The following is a 17,750-nucleotide window of genomic DNA, read 5'->3' as shown; positions in this document are numbered from 1 at the left end:
TGTTCACGAGTGACAGAAACTGTTTGGACAATCTGGACATGACGCGACTAAATAATCAGCTTGTTGTAGACTGTGTTGTATAGCTTTGTGTGTGTAGTTGGCATAACCTTAGAAACCACACATTCACACTGAGCAGAATGGGCGAGTCGAATTATGGGAAGTCCCTCCGTCTCCACTCCGCTCTGAGGTTTTGTGATGCCATTTCCTCCGCGTCTGTGTGTGTGTGTGTGTGTGTGTGTGTACAGTTTCTATGGTTGTACCGTCTACTCCAGAGAAACTGCGGGGGCGTATGGTGTCACATGTGATGTCATGATTGCTTTTATTTTAGCCACAGCAAAACCTCCCTTTACTCTGGTGGTGGTGGTGGTGTGTATGGGCAGGGTCCAGACCAGCCCTTTTACATGCCATGTTAACACAAAGCAGCACAAGGCCACAGTCCACACTCAAACCAAAGTCCAGCCAAATCTGTATCTGTATCGTCCAATCAGAATCCGGCTCCTCTGAACACGCGAATCTGTCACCGCCCGTTGCAAACTGCGCCTCTGTGGTTTTTCAAGCAGATCTAGATCAAAGCGACTGCAAATAATTTAGGAGTTTTAATTGAAGGTGCGTAGGGTTTACCAGGCAGAACAGAGTGAGAAGACGGCACAAAAACGTGAATCTGATTTACCTTTCAGCAGCTTGACTCAGTCCTGACGTGGTAAACTCCACCCAGCTGCTACTCCGAGGATGTTAAAACAATCATGCCCACCATAAAAAAGGTAAATATAATTTGACCCAGGTCTGGTTAAATCTTCCTGCTTACTCGTTTTATCCTTGTCCTGACACACCCTCTGTTCCCTGAATGCACAATAACGTTTTTATTTTTACAATATAAATATAAAACTCTGATACCGGTGGCCTTTGTCACTGCAGCTCAACGGTCAAGAGAAGGCAAGGGTGAGAAGGCAAAGGCTGAATTATACTGGTGATAATAATATGCCCATTTGACTATATACATATCTTTACCATTAAAAATAGTAGGATTTCCTGATTTGTATCAAATGACCATATTGAAATATAATATTTGAATTTATTATATATTTGAATAAAATATATATGAGTAGATTTACTTATTCTGTATCTCTTTTACAAAAGCAGAAGGCATGGTGGTACTGAGTGTGAGATAAAATATTTTGCTGGGGGTAGTGATAAAACTCATGTCCGCTTAAAAAAAAACAAAACAAAAAAAAAAGGCACAATCTTAGGTGGAACGGTTTGTTCATTAAAATGGGCGCAATGTCTTTTATCTGTTTTCAACTATATGAATAAAACCTCATAAAAATAAGCTGTTTCTCAGTATCTCAGTGAGGGTTTGCCTGAGTTAACCTTGATGCTGGACAGTCATTACATGGTTCTTGTTCTTCCCTAGACAAAAAAAAAAGTTAATCAGTTAACTTCAATACTCACTTCCCAAAACATCACCTGAACAGATTCAGCTGTTGTTTTTGTCCAAAACACCCTCAGATCACTGCAAATGCCCTAAAATACTGTCCCGTGTTTTCAAGAGGCACAAGTGACCTCTGACAGAAAAATACAGTCTTGATAAAATAAAACCGGGAATGCAGAAGAGAGTTTTTGATCTGTACATTTTAGGGAAAAATAACAAAACCAAAAAAACCACTACGAATGCCCTCAAACCTCAAAGTCCTCAAAATTGTGCGAAGTCACGCAGGGACACAAAAGACACTATGTATCCTTGAGGCCTCGTGTTTTTACACCAGCTTTGGCTCCTCCAACACACACGCACGCACGCACGCACACGCACATTAATAAACAAGTGTGTCTTTAATTACAGCCTCTCTTGTGGCTGCTTCCTCGCTTCCTCAACATGTGAAGAGAAATGGAGAGAAAGACGTAGCCCATTCCCCTGACACACAGCTGGTTTCTGTACATCAGTCCATCGTCTGACTGACAAACCTATAACCATGTTGTGCGTCCACGTGACAGGTCAGACGTTGAGACGTCACTCAGTTCATCAAAAGCTTCAATTCATCCTCAGGCTTAGTTCTTCTGCTTTCCATTTAACCTCTTTATGCACTGTAGTGAATGAGCTGAGGGGTGAAGGGACCACTCAGTCCAGCCCTGATGCAGTCTGATAAACTCCCGAGTTGTTTCCTGGAATAAAGGCTGATTGGAGTTATTTCTAATCACCTCTTAAAACAGGAAAAAAAAAAAAAAAATCCTCTTCAGTCTGTAAGATCCACTGGTGCAAGGTCTTTTCATAATCATAGCTCTTCATCTTGTAAACGACTGCACGGTGATGGGTGCAGACAGAGAGGCACTTCTGTAATCTCAATCAGGGCTGTTTAAAGTGTTTTTAGTAACATCGGGATCTGTCTTGTCTGTTGTGGTGAGTACAAAGGAGGGAAAAAAAATTTTTAAAAAAAGAAGGGGGGGGGGGGGGGGGGAGTTCAAAGGAGGGCTCACCTTCAAGTGAGCTAGACACGAGTAAAAAAAAATATAAGTTCCCTCCACTGCTGTACAAGTCGTGATGCCTTTGTACCAGGTTACCACAACAGACCCACAACGTCCCATTAACATAATCTGGGCCCTGTTGTGATGCCAGGTGATCCCTGGTAGGCAAACTCTCATAACTGGCACTAAGAGGGCAAGGAGGCATTAAGAAGGCAGTGTGCAATTTCTAAGAGATACTAAGAGTAGGCTTCCTCACTTCTAGGTCAGAGGTCAATATACAGTCTGGTTATCTCTTAGTGTTGTGAGTCACAGCACAAACACTGCTGTGTTCTTGTTTGATAAGGAACCAGGTTTCTTGCCTTGCAGTACATTAAACGCTTTATGGGTGCACATAGATCATAATGCCAAGCAGCTAATTGCTGACAGCAGGGTGTCGAAGAGTCTGCAGGTAAATAGAACGCGTTCGTCTTGTTCTTCGCCTTCTCTTGAACATGTAGATGCAACCTATGTAGGAAATTATTTTTTATTTCTGTTGAGTAACTTAAGGAGCTCGTGGGACCGAGGTCAAAGTCTCCTTCAATTATTGCACAAAAACATCATTTCCTACATATGATACATGTACATACTCAGACGTGCAATGAAGAACAATATGTAGGCGAGTTTCGGTTATAACGTTTATGTTTTGTCCCCTTTTTCCCCACATGTTAAGGTCACTACTGCAGACAAGAACCCTCAGGGTATTATAGTATATTAAACTAAATTTGTTAACAAGACTCCTGGTGGTGTGTGTTTTGTATCTAAGCTGGACCCCCTGTGTGTGTGTGTGTGTGTGTGTGTGTGTGTGTGTGTGTGTGTGTGTGTGTGTGTGTGTGTGTATCCAGATTAAGCTCAGCAGCCAGTGTTTTCCAGGGACAGCTGTGCTGTAGCCCTCTGCAGCTCTGAGCTGGCTCTACGCTGGGTGGGAGGTGGTGGCAGCACCAAACCCAAAATAACACCTCCTCCTCTTCCTCTCTCATTTTCCATCTCTCCTCCTCTTACCCCTTTCTCCTGTTTATTCCCCTCCCCTTCTTCTGCTCCCTCGGCCCTCACTTTCTTGTCTTTGGCCTCGTCCCTGTCTCCATCCGCCTCCATCTTCTGGTCTTTGCTCCAGCGGCGTTTGAAGCGCAATTTGAGTGGGATGCAGCGTGTGCCTCCTGGGCTGATGGGGGCTGCCTGACCCGGCTCAGTCTTCAGGTCGATCAGAGGGTAAGCCAGGCTGCCGCTGCCAATGGGGGGAGTGGCAGGAGTTTTGAAGACCTCTTCGTCATCATCAGGGTCATCATAATGAGGAGGAAGAGGAGCAGAGGGGCTACTGCTATTTGCATTAGCCTGATGATTGTTGCTGTTGATCTGATGATGATGGTGATGAGCCATTGGAGTGAAGATGTTTCTTTCATCATCCTCACGATTCAGCTCCTCTTCCTCACTGAGGTCAGTCACCTCCACCTCCTCCTCTGATTCGATGTCTGATATGGGCTCCACCTATAGAATAAGAATATTTCACAATTTTTTATGGCTTTGGCCAGTTGTTTCATGCTCACAGTGTCTGAGAAGCTTTCCCAAAATTGAAGGTACCAATTCCTATGCGTGTTAGAAGTCTTACCTTGATCTTAGGAGGTCCGGCAGTCAGGACAGAGTTAGTTGTGAACGAGGACTGGCTGGAAGAGGAGGAAGCAGAAACGGCCAATGAGCTCCCAGCTTCCCTCTGTTTGCGCCCAAGTGGAGGTGGCTGCAGCTTGAACTTGAACTGTGATGTGAGCAGCTGCCCCTCTTCCCCACCTCCCGGATGCTGGCTGAGGGAATGAGAGAGCGCCAGGGGTGGGGCATGGAGGTGATGTGAGGGCGGCTTCTCTGGGGTGGGGCGGTGAGGTTGAGGGATAACGATATTGGGGTAGTGGAGGAAGGCTCGGGGGCTGAGATGGTAGTTGTAGACAGACTGATTGTGAGCCTGCAGGTAGTGCTTCATGTCCTCTGGGTTGAAGGAGAAGTGGGAGCCTACCATGGGAGAGGACAGGGAGGGGGATGGTGTGTAGGCCAGGTGGGGGGTAGGTGTCATGGAAAGAGCTGGAGACAGGGTTGGCGCCAGAAGTCCCCCGGGGCCCGGCAGGGGGGAAACGGGGAATGGAGATAGAGGCTCAGGGTGGACCCTGGGGGCAGGTCTGGGGAGCCCTGCTGGGTTCGGGGCCCCACCATAGACCCTGAATAAAGAATCGTGAGGCAGGCGGGGAGGAAGCAGCCCCCGGAAAGCCCTGTCAGGCCCCACACCTCGCTCATCAACCCCCACAGCCTCCTCCAGCTCTGAGTTTGTGGACGTGCCATCACTGCAGTCGCTGACAGAGCCCCGAGCCATACGGCGAGCCACACTGCTGAACATTCCTGGACTGCGTAGCTCCTCACTGGACGAAAGGACCTCTGAAGGTGTAGAGGGGGGGAAGCGGAAGTGGCTTCCTCCAGTTGGCACTGGAGGGGCACTCTGGGGGACTCCTCGACCTGTGAGAACGAAAAGTCATAGTAGTTATAGTTCACCACTTACTCATCAATTCATGAGATTTCTGCCTTCAGCCAGCGGATGTTTGCTTTATTTTAAAATGACATGTCAAATGTTCAAAAGCAACATCCATTTACAGAAACCGTGTCTCATTTATTCCTGATTACCCACCGTATGCTCAGTCTTCCACTATGCACAGACTTGTGTATATTAAGCTCAAGTAAATTAACAGTTACTCAAATATATTTGGCTAGATGAGTTTTAAATCTGTCCGACAAAACGATGACTTTTGCAATAGTCAATGATAACGAGGACATTTCCTCTTGCTCTGTTCTTACACTTAAAAAAAAGCAGCTTAGATCTGCTCTCTGCATTAATCTCATTATTTAAATTGATGATAGCTTTGCTTTGTATTCAAAATCTCACACTTAAAATATTCATATCACATCTATAAATAATAATAATATTAATCATCATCATCAGGACCTGTAGCACTTTCATTCATTTCATTTGTCTTGTACGGGCTGCAATCTCCATTTGCATGGTTCCATAACGCTGGAGTAACTTTGAAATAATTGGACAATCAGACAATTAAGTTAAAGAGAAAGGGAAAATTAAGTAATAAGAGTATGTCACATGTTTCCATAACTCCTACTATTTCACACAGAGGTTCACAGGCAAGCAGAAAAAAAAAAAAAAACTGGGTTACACAAAGCCAGAAGTTCCCAACTCCTCCAACCTCCTTTTTCTCTCACCAGCCATGGAGACTGTGGCACTGCAATAAATTCTTGGCATCTGTGCACGTGCCAGAATTAAACATTGGAAAAGTCGCTCTTAGTGCCATCACAAACATGGGTTGGGTTGGGTTGCTCAGTTTTTTCCAGTGCCACTGACTAAGAGTATGTGGAGATCACTAAAAAACACACATGTAGGAGCCATGTGTGCTATGACAAGAGGGGAAAAAAAAAACCTTGTGTGTTTTTCTAATGTATATGTTTGTGAGCATCTGTGCTTGCACATCAATCCATCCTGACATGGGCATGTGTGTGTGGGTAACCATTGTATGAAACCAGCATATCACAACATGTCAGTGTGTGGGCCACATCACACGGAGGCTATAATTAAAGTTTCATGCTGCACTTATGTCACCCGGTATCCAACGCTCCATATGGGCTGTGTTTACACTGGTTGGCCAGGACCAGAACGGGAGACGACTCCGGAGGAGGGAGGAGAGGGATAGACTGGGACGTGGCACACTCATGACTTACACGCGCACACACACACACACACACACTAACCAGGGAGATACATGCAAACACCCCAAATCTATAAAAATGATCAGTACTTCTTCTGGCATAGCAGTTTTTTTTAAGCCTAAATGTGCATATATGATTTGATTACACTTAATATACTTTCCAACTGTGCCACAAAACTCTCCTCTGTCATTACCTAGAACATTTGTCTTTGGCAAGTGAATTAGTAAGTTTCCCACCACACTGACTGGAAACTTTCTCAGACAATAACATCATCATTGCTTCAAAACTTTCTTTTGTGCACTTTTTTTTTGTCAGTCAGTAACCAAAAACTCATAAATGGTGCTAAAAATGTCACCAACTTCTGCTACGTTCGGTAATTCTGTTTTATGAGCTGAGCTCTTCAGTGTCTACACTTGAATTCTGAACTTCAAATGGATTTGAACTGAGTAAATGTGAACAGAACACAAAAAAATATGTAAACGTACCAGAGCCCATGTCGATGAAGGGGTAATTGACCAGCACTAGTTTGTTAAAGTTGAACTTGTAGGTGAATCTCTTCCCTTTGGTCTTATGAAGGATCCTCTTGTTATAGTAGTATCTACAGAAAGCAGGACAGAGAGAGTGTAAAGGACTATGAAGTAAATGCTGATCACATCATCACCACATTTGTTTTAGCTGGGATTTGAATGTGTGCAACCACGGAGAAATACATTTCTTAGAAATCATTTTCCAGTTGAAACCAAATACATTTTTTTTTTTGTATACTCTAAACAAAAATGAATCTCAAAGTTTTCACATTGCCACCAAAATGAAACAAATCAACAAAGTCTATTATTGTCTTGAAGACAAAACTAAAACTGTTTTGGCTGGAAATGTGTGGACAATCTTGTTAGATGGGTTGACCAAAGGTTTCTGGGTCGATGGTCATCAACAACCAATCAAATCTGCCTTTTTTAAATTTTTTTTTTTTGCAGCCATACCAGTGTGAAGTAATTACTACACTTGAGCAGTTCTGCATAGCAGTATAAAATGCATGAAAAGATAATTAGAGCCATTAGACGGTTTTTCAGTTGTTGAATTATTTCAAAGACCAAACATCTCCGACACACAGAAGATGACTGAATTCTCAAACATTTACATTTAATGTTACTAAATCAATGTTTCCTGGCCATCTATCCTGTACTAAAGGAGGAAAACAATGTAATGCAGAAGCCAAAAGAGAAACATCAGAAACCCCAACGTCTCCCTGCATGGTAATTTCACATTACTCGCCGTAGAGCACACAATTAAACGCGCTGCTTACAATGTGAACACAAGCTTTAATTCAAATTCTCACTGCGTACTAAAGCAAGTGAGGCAGCAGTTCTGACTTCGCCTTACCCAGGCGGCTCCATTAGTAAGAGTGCATTAGTCATCATCAATACACAGAGAGATGTAGAGGCGTAAATAGCGAGCCACTGACAGCTCATCTAAAAGATGATAAAATGGCTCCTCATGACTCACCAATAGCCTCAGGACCAAAACACATTCATGTTTTGTTACACAAAAAAACTTCTAAATCAGAGTCTCTCATTCAATTGAGACCGGCCTCTTCATTCTGGGAAATATAATGCATTATTCATCATTTCCAGTAGAATCTCGCGGAGAAGAGCTGTAGGGCTAAATCTGTACATAAAAACACAGATTTGCTTGAACACAAGTTGGAAATAACTTGTTCATTTAGAACTTCTTGATAACACCTCTCCAGCAGCCCAAGAGTCTGAATGTAAGCCAGTTTGTGAAACTGTTCATCCATCGATCAATTATTCTTTCTACAACCATCCATCTAGCAAGATCAATAGTTTATTTTTAGCCACATATCTAACAAACAATATATAACAGAAAAACTTGGTTCAGCAGTGTGCAGGAAAATAAATACATAAATAAACTCAAACATAAGAGAAAACAGAATTACAAAGGTCTGAGGTGATTACCGGTTATATAAAAGACAGTAATTCAATATTGAAGCCCACCTTTTATTTTCAAAATAGTATAAAACAAATTTCTAGGAACCATCTGCAGAATCAAGGGGTGGTTTTAGCTCAGTTGGTAAGGCTGGCATCCATGGACCGTCAGTGGTTACACTTCAGTTACATCCTGGATACAGGTGATATGTCCTTGGCCAAGAAATTGCTGGTGTTTGTATGTAAAATGTAATGTAAATGTGAATGGGTGAAGGAAAAACAAAAAACGTGAAGCACTTAAAATAATAAAAAAAAGGTGCTATATAAGGTATCGTTTGCCAAATCCTACCTTAAGACCTACTTGCTGGACTTTTGCCTTTGCACAACGTTACAAAATGAAACTTATTAAGATAGCACCATAAAATGCAGTAATGCTGATGGTCATAAAAGATAATGGAGATGTAAATAAGATCGAATAAGAAAAATAATTAAAATAAAATAAAATATTCTTTTATTAAAGGATGCATTCACTGATTTTGAATTTGTGTATTTTGGTTGTAGTTTGGGTGGTGCAGGTCCATAAATGCCATTAATCTTCCCTCTGGATTCCAGACATGAAAAATGCCTCCTGACAATATCACTTGGAGGAACCTTCAGTCATTGCTCACACTATGGATTTTGTAATCATGGTAAAGAACACCTCCAACTCCTAATAATGAAAAACTCCTCAGAGTGATGTCATCTGGAGGCAGAAAAATATTTCAATATGGGAAGTCAGAGGGATGTTTAAAAGCATGTACACGTGTACATGTACACCCTAAACTAAAGCCATATCCCAATATCCCTGCTTCAGTGGGAACAGTGAGCGTTAGTCACTGGAGTTTGGTACAACAGAAAACAAAGTAGAGCATGAGTGTTTGAGCCAGGAGCTCATCCAGCCCCTCTGTGACTCAATGAGTGAAGGGCCTCTTCTGACAGGACCAGCTACTACGCACACCCACACCACACATCACATATAATACACACAAAGCAAACAAGTTTTTTTTTTTTTTTTTTTTTAAGATATTTGAAATTTCACATAGCATCAAGTCGTTTTGATAAGGTCACAGGTAAAGTACTTGTCGGTGAAGATTCTCAAGCATCTTTCTCACATGCGCTGGAATCCTGACATTCTCCTGACTTTGTCCAGAGGGGGTGTATGTCCAAAACTTTACCCTGTGAGCCCTCTAGTACTAGGTCCATAATATGTGTGAGACTGTGTATGTGCAGCACTTCTTGACAATTTTTACAAAATACTTAGTCCTAGGGGGCTCGCAGGGAGTTACATTATTTTGACATTTATAGATTAAGCAGTTTAGTCAAAAGGGGCAGGTTAAGAAGAACTGTTAGAAATACAGATGTCAAACAAAAAGGCAGAGCATTCAGCTGTGCAGTACATGCAGTAAATGAGTCAGGAAAGACAGCCAGACACATACATGTGAAAGAACACACATGCTCAAACAATACCGAGTCAATATGTGACAGCCTGTCTCACATACCAGGCCCCGACTCGCTACACACCTCCTGCTCTTTGAACACCGTTTGAACTTCCTTCAAATAAACTAGAAACTGCTTCGACTGGAAAGCCTCAACCTCTGTGTACTGAACACACACACACGGATGTGCATATAAACAATCTCAGAAGCACATGCAAGTCTCTGAACACATGTAATGTGTATGGCATGAATGAACATGCACGTGTGAACCAAAGCAGACTTACTTCAAAAGACGCTGGGAAGCATCAATCAGACTTCACATGAACAGAGAGGGCTTTCTTCCAAAGACCTGAATTAATTAACGGCCCACATTTATATGAATGGTTTGCAAACCACAGAAAAGACACACAACAAAGTTTGGCTACAGCTGGTCCTTGATGAAAAGTACTCACTGTCACCACAGAGAAAGTGACTGCGCCTGCATCCAATCGACTGTTAACGAACTGTTAAACCTTTTTGCGCTGATAATAAGAAGCCACATTAGTTGGGCACTAATGCGTTTTTGTGTTCTTTTTCTATACATTTGTGAATCAGGAAAAATTACATTTATATCAGGTATGAAACATTAAAGTTGGACTTGCAGGCTGATCAAGCTCAACACTATTGCCACATTCAGCTGCGGTGGCATATAAAAAATAATATGACACTTTATATTGATTCAAAGATTAAATAAAAAGCGATTCCTTAATGAAAATGATTAGAAATATACCCCAACCCGCTCCAACATTCCAATCAGCGCAGGCTTCTGAGTGGCCTGCAGCTAAGCAGCCCCATGGACAGCAAGCTGTGATGCACTGTGTGTTCTGACACCTCTTATCACAGCCACCATCACGGTTTTCAGTAGCTATGCTGTGGGCTCAGACCAGACGACACCCCATAAGCAACAATGACCCTTTCCTCACTGGTTGTTACTGATTGGACTACTTTGTAGGTACTGACCACTGGATACCATGTACACCCCACAAGACCCTCCATTGCGGGGAACCTCTGACACAGACATTTAGGCATCACAGGTTGGCCTTTGTCCAAATTGCTGAGATGCTTACACTTGCCCGGCTTTTCTGCTTACAACAGATCAACATCCATGACTGTTATTCGGCATATGATGTCGAATACAGTATCTCCTACTTCTCACAAATCGTATTGTTACAAAATAATCAAGGTTCTTAAGTTCATCTCCCACTGGTTGTTTTACTGTTTCTCCTCAACAAATTGTTATTTTTCTATACAAGCTCAGAAACAGTTGGGTGTCTTTAAATATGCAATCATATGAGGGTATGTCGAAGACAAAAAAAGCAACAAACAACACAGATGGGCTGGAGGAGGACTGACATAACAAGTGTGTGTGTGTGTGTGTGTGTGTGTGTGTGTGTGTGTGTGTGTGTGTGTGTGTGTGTGTGTGTGTTGACAAGGCAGTGTAACTAGTCATCACCAAGGTAAACTATAACCCACACCAACTTACAACATAGGAGGTGACACTTTTGACTAGATGTGTGTTTGTGGCCATAAAGATGCAGAAGCAGACAAGCAGCTAAATAAAACTGCAGCATCCTACATGTGGTGTGTGGAGGGTGAAGGTGTACGTTTCTAAATTGTTCATCGCCCTGGAGTTTTTTGCATGTGGCATATATGCACAATTTCAGAAAAGGCAGGCTCAAACTTATCTATGTGCATTAGAGATGAGAAAAATAAGATCATGCTGCAAAGTCAACAGCACTGCACACGCGCTGTGAAGTGTTAATGAAGGAATGAAGCTGGAGTGAAGCTATTATTAACACTGAATAGATAAAAGAACAGAAGCTACTGCGTCTTTGAGTTTATATTCTGCAAGTCTCACGGTTTAAAATGAAGGAGGCAGAGGTCTCGAGTTTTGTCGATGCCTCCAAGACTCGCCTGTGGACAGTGGAAATGCATGCACTTCTTTAAATACGATAGTCAGTGGTATGAGTACACACACACACACACACACACGCAACTCTACGCGTGTGTACTAGAAAACACAATGGCAACCCCTTGACCGCAAAAACAAGAGCTGTTTTAGACAAACGCTGCCACTCCTGAATTATCGGGAGCATTCAGAATGATTCACAATAAAACGTCTATTCTACTCTGCAGTTGACTGGGGCTCAAATGAAACAAAAAGGGACTGTAGCGCACACTCGGAAACATAAACATGTATTTTAAGAAACAAACCTTTTAACTTTCAGATGCACCCGGGTGTTCAGTCATAAACAAAATCAAAAAACCAAATGACTTTGAGTTAAAAATGCTTTCAGGGCAGAAAAGGTTCCATGTGGTTTATTCTACCTTTGGTGTCTACATACACAGTTGGTACCTGTTGGTACTCTGACAGGGGCAGGTGAGAAAACTTCATGTCAGTCTGTCAGTCACCTAAGTGGTGACATAACCTTTACCCTTACCTCAGTGCTCGGCTGAGCTTGTCGTAGTTCATCTGGGGTTTACACTTCCTAGCCCCCCACAAGCGAGCCACCTCGTCTGGGTCCTTGATGACAAACTCTCCATAGTCTCCCTGCCAGGCGATGACGTCATGGTACTCCTCTTTCCTCAGGAGCTCCAGGATGAAGTGCCACAGTTGGATCTGCCTGGAGCCTGGGCTTGACTCAGGCTTGTAGGCCCATTCTGGGAAGGCGAACCCTGGGGGAAAATAGGAAAGAGGAATGTTCAGGTGGATCATCATGAAAAAAGGTCACAACTAGATAGATAGATAACCAGCTCCTTGTCACTTAGTGGCTTTTGTCTTTATCGTGTGACGGGGTTTATATGCATTTTGGCCACTGAATTTAAATTCCAAGACTATCGGCAGTTTCCATGACTGCCAACACGAGGCAATCCTCATCGAGGCAATATTCAAAATCCCTCTCCTCACTTTTAACCATCCATTGTTTGTGCCATCAGTCTGATTTACATTTGGAGTTACACAATGGCTTTCGGCTCGTCCCTTCAGGGGTCGCTACAGCGAAACACGTTCCGCTTGTTGATTTAGTATGTATTTTTTCTTATTATGCCGGATGCCCTTTCTGCCGCGACCCTCCCATTTTATCCGAGCTCAGGACCGGGACTAAAGTCGCCCTCGGTGGCTGGTTGGGGCCACACCTGGTGGGGTGGCATTTGAACCCTCTGCCTTCTGCATCCCAGCGCTATGCTCTACCACGGAGCCACCAGGCCAAATTTCCAAAAGCGAATATGGAATTTTTAAAAATTGAGAACCGGCAACTGAGCATTTATGAAGACACAAGCCTGAGGATGACAACTCAGCAAGATTATTTTGGGGCCTAAAACACTGAAGTAAATCTAGTGCTTCCAGAAAAGCAGGGAATTAGTGTCTTTCTTTAAATCTGTTCCCACAGAACGTTGTATTGTAGTCATATTAAAACCCCACTGCTATCAAAGCTGGATAATCAGCAATGTTATAAGAGATAAACAGGCCTTGAGATATGTGAAGACAAAATATAAGCTATGGTTTTATAACCACCATCAGAACACATGCTGATACGTGCACACACAGTATTAGCCAATGGTTAAAAGTATAAGCTTTGTGTTGTAAGGCAGTGGGTGGCAGTAAAAGACTCAACACCACTTTAACACAAGGCCAGGCTGAAAGGCTGAATACCAAAGGCTTAGTGACATACACACACCTCATTAGGACCAGATGTGCCTTGGCAATCAGGCTGAGAAAGCTTAGGGTGGGAAACATATGGGCACAATATAACAATGATGAATTGTGTGTGTGCGCACGCATGATTTTATGCAACTGTAAAGAAACACATTATCCTAAATACCGAGGTTACAATCAGTTTCCCACACTCTACAAAGCAAGTCATATCTATACAGCAGTTACAGTGAACTGTTAACAATGATATGCTCAAGGGTGACCGACTAACACTGATGTGATGTGGCCTCTTCACTTGAGTTTGTGTGACACAATCACTGCGTAACGTGAAAGTCGCTGCATCATGTATTATGGGACCAGGGTCTTAAAGCACCCTCGAAAGTATCTGTACTTGCAAACAACACATTATAACGGACAAATGTTTGAGAAATGCTTCATTCAGTACATTATTACTTTGTCTACATCGTAAATGCATAGAGATGCACATAAGAACAAACACAGAAGAACATAAGACTAGATTGAATACTGAAAACAGAACAGAAGCAGCTTAAATAAAAAAAAAAGTCCCATCTGGTGACTGAAAAATGTGAGAAATTAAAGTGTTTGAGCTACACATCCTTACAATTATACCTTCATTTGTTTTAAACCACAGTCAGCTCTGGCAGCTAACATGACACATATTCCAGTGAGAAATGGCAGCTCTCAGCAGAGATTCGACACAAATTTAGCTCGTGTGTGTCTACAAACATCAGCTGACAATGAAGGTTAAACTTAAAAGCACAGACAAGTCCGCACACATTTATAGTTAGCAAAAACGCAATACTGTCACACTGGTGCCCTTATTCTGGCTATTGGATTTCTTCAAATTATAGCAGACCCAGGATACGTGCCAGATGTGGTATATCAATACAAAAAGTCACGTTAGAGATGATGGCAAACAGGTAAAGCTTCACTCCTGACAAACTCTCAATCCAGTGTTTAACCAGTATAACTGATTAAACACAGGAACACAGAGACACTTCACCTCCATCAGCTGTCCCAGTTACCAAAATTAAACTAACCTAAATGCAGCATCTTAAAACTGGCATTTATTCCTGTAGCGTCAGACTAAAATGACCCCCACGCACAAATCCTAGCACTCTGCCCGAATCAGAACAGGAAGGTTTGCTGCATGAGATAATGAACATTTCCACTCGCTACTTTAATGATTCATGCGTTTTTAGGTAACAACGTTGATCGCGTTGATCTCCTCATAAACGCTGAGTCAATTGGGGTCATTTTCTGCCCCCATGCCTGTGCACACATCCCACTCATGAGGTTGCTAAGACATGGGTCTACAAAGAGTAAACAAAACAAAAGCACAGGTGTCACTTTATTTTAAATTATATAGTGCACCTGATACTTACTTATAACACAGGGTAAAACTATTTTCTTTTACTGCCTTTTCGGGTGCCAGGTAATTTTTGCTACAACAGTGTTTGAGTCACAGAGCATTCAAAGCAGCCACAGAAGTGCAAAGTGGCAAGTGTGCAAAATGTAAAAATGGTCTCAGCTGATCTATATTAAATGTGCTGACACATAAATACATTTACAGGCACATCACCTAATTAAGGCCCTGATCTAGAACTAAAGGTTTGTGCTGGATTTATTCACCTGATATGAATGGACCTTTAAAAATGAGAATCTGAAAAGAAATGAAATTGAAGTTGCACAGATGTTCGGACCCGATATTTGACATTCCGTCCCTAAACAGTAACGATCAATATTGGCTAAAAATGGACACCTGCCAGCTGAAAATCTCTCTGATGTAATGTTTGCATTTATGCTCACACGGCAAAAAGCTATAGCCTTTTCAAATAGCTGACTTTGCTGATTTTGATAGCAATGCAGTAATATGGTGGCTCAAATTTTGATCAAAGATGTTTGCATTTCCAGCTTGATGGGACACGTTTTCCCTCGTCCCTTATGTTACAGATCATGTTTGAACAGCAGGTGTAAATGATGTAAAAGCGAGTTAGGCCAAAGTCTACTTTGAGATGTGCAAAGCACAGTAGTTGTCTGCAAAATGCCTTCAAGTGGTCTTATCAAAGGAAGTACAGGCGGCAGTTGTTGTAAATGTAATACATAACTGATTAAAAGTGGGAAAGTCGTACCACAACAAATGACCAACTATGAGAACAGCCCTCATTCGGGAAGGGAAAAAAAAAAAAAAAAAAAAAGCCACAAAAAGTATTTGAATGTAAAAACAAGTGAACGTTTACACGGATTTTTGTTGGTGCACGAGCAACTGTTCACAACATCACTGGAGTTTAAACTTAGCAAAAACCCCCAGTGTTGCAGTGGCTTTCTGCCTCTGACATTGCTGTGAGCTCCCCTGTGATCAACGTCTGGATAAATAATGGAGACACACAAGTTGAGTAACTGCAATCTGTTCAACTTCAAGTCATATTTAAGCGCTCCAAGCTGTGGCATTTTAGTCTCCAATAGATATCAAATTTTGCAACAACTGTGGTTGGGCAGAGTTATTTCAGCATTCTGTCTTTTTTTCAAACTGTCCTCACAAAATTTCCCAATGAAAAATATTGTACTGATCATCCTTCCTTCCCGTATTGTTTTGTTATTTAAGGGCTCAATCCATAAACTCAAGCATCACTAAAACATATTGATATTAAACTGATTCACCTAGCTCTTGCTACAAGGACAAACTGGCTAACAGTGGGTTTCAGGCGTGTTTTAGGTGTATTACAACATATGTGACATATGTGTATGTATAAAGAAGTGGGTCTATGCTTATTTGATGAATGTGCAACGGGGTCATGGGTTTATTTTGATATAATAAATGAGACAGGTAAGAACAGCAACTTTCCAAATGAGATTTTACCAGTTAATGTAAGAAAGTAACGTGCAAAGCTTGTTTTCCATTTTTTCCCCTCAATATGGTTGCTCTTAAAACAGTTTCACAGCCTCACGCTTACTTTTTTTCTGAAGGCGGCACCTAACACACTCACACACAAAATATCTAACAAAAGGCATCTTAAAGAAGAGGAAAAAAAAAAAAAGAAAAAGAAATCCTGAAAAACAGACACACTCCTGGTGACTAATAAACCACATGCTGCTATCAGATCTCCTATGGTGCTGGGAGAGTGAGCCAAAGACAGACAAGCTGGCTGTGATAGTTGATAATAGCCATTTGAAGGCAGATTACAAATGGGGTTCAAGCATATGATTCATACACATACAGACAATAAGACTCTTGTCGTTAAGGACAGGTTGGGCATTGTGACACAGACAACGCGCGGATGTATAATGGGGAACACTGGAGATTTCCAGAGAAGAACACATACATATGCACACATGCGCCAACACGTGTTGTTGTATACGGAGCAGCAGGAGCGCATTTAATCTAAGTGGGCGAGTTAATATCTAGCTCACACACACAAAGTACAAAGACACACAACACAGGTTAGTGGGGAGAGGTAAGTGGGTTCATGCGTGGGTGCACAGAGCACACAAAGAACACAGGAATAGCAACCATGCTCGCCACGCACGCCTGTGTGTTGGTGTGTGTGTGTGTGTGTGTGTGTGTGTGTGTGTGTGTGTGTGTGTATGTGTTGCAGATGTCCCTGCTGACTCATAGGTTGTTCGTTTGTCGTTCAGCATTCAGATTCCGCCTTTCTCCCCCTCAACACCATTGCCATCTCTCTCTCTCTCTTTCTTTTCTCCTTTATTCTGTCCCACCCTCACTCGGCCTCTCCTAAGACACATGGTCTCCTAGCAACAAAAGCTTTTAGCGCTAAAAATAAGTGGCCGAGTCACGACAAACAAGACAATATACGATTCAATTACACAAACTTGCCAAAAAGAGTTTCGAGTTTAGGCAAGGATCCAGAGAGCTGCGGTGTGAATGTGATTTGTCTAAGGCTGCCTGACCAGTGAAGATCTGTCGCTACAGAACTGGCTTTACTGTCACACTGTGTTTACAAGTTTTCACACTCACTGAGATCAATGTGAGCTTCGGGAGACAGATGAAGCGCCTTCATTTCAACAGAAACACCCTGAGTGGGAAGGATTCACAGGGAGCACAACGATAGCAGGAGAGACAGCTGCAGAAAGTCAACCAGCACAGCTGATGCTGTGGCATCTTGACATGCGCACGACAGGCGTCCGCTCGGATGTGCGTCTGTTACAGCTGGGGGTTATTGTAATGTCAATAAAAACTGTGATTAACATACAGTATGCTGAGCGGTAGCAGAGCAAGGGAGAGCGGAACTTTTTCCTAGTTCGCCCTTTTTTTGTGTGTTCTGACCACAGGAAGATAAAATGCGGTGTTGATTACCTTTTTAGCTCCTACATCAGACTGGTTTTTCCTCAGCTTAACAGGAAGCAAGTTCCTATGTTTAA

The 17,750-nt window shown here is 42.4% G+C and overlaps 2 protein-coding genes across 2 annotated transcripts in view; both read right to left on the bottom strand.

The window, feature by feature from the left end:
* Positions 1-857: 857 nt before the first annotated feature.
* erf (Ets2 repressor factor) overlaps positions 858-17,750 on the bottom strand; it is a 32,538-nt gene continuing 15,645 nt past the window's right edge. Inside the window, exons 2-5 of the mRNA XM_067476496.1 lie at positions 12,139-12,373; positions 6,726-6,838; positions 4,100-4,986; positions 858-3,978 (exon numbers count right to left, since the gene is read on the bottom strand). Of these exons, the coding sequence (XP_067332597.1) occupies positions 3,346-3,978; positions 4,100-4,986; positions 6,726-6,838; positions 12,139-12,373 (1,868 nt within the window). The 3' untranslated portion in view covers positions 858-3,345. The remainder of the gene's footprint in view (positions 3,979-4,099; positions 4,987-6,725; positions 6,839-12,138; positions 12,374-17,750) is intronic.
* Positions 11,985-17,750, bottom strand: part of atp1a3a (ATPase Na+/K+ transporting subunit alpha 3a) — a 147,101-nt gene continuing 141,335 nt past the window's right edge. The window contains exon 24 of the mRNA XM_067476361.1: positions 11,985-11,998. The gene's annotated coding sequence lies outside the window, so the exon portion shown is untranslated. The remainder of the gene's footprint in view (positions 11,999-17,750) is intronic.

The sequence above is a fragment of the Channa argus genome, chromosome 1 (genome assembly GCF_033026475.1).
Source record: "Channa argus isolate prfri chromosome 1, Channa argus male v1.0, whole genome shotgun sequence".
Classification (NCBI taxonomy): Eukaryota; Metazoa; Chordata; class Actinopteri; order Anabantiformes; family Channidae; genus Channa; species Channa argus.
Note: the sequence above shows the minus strand (reverse complement) of the source record. Positions and strands in the feature narration are given on the sequence as shown.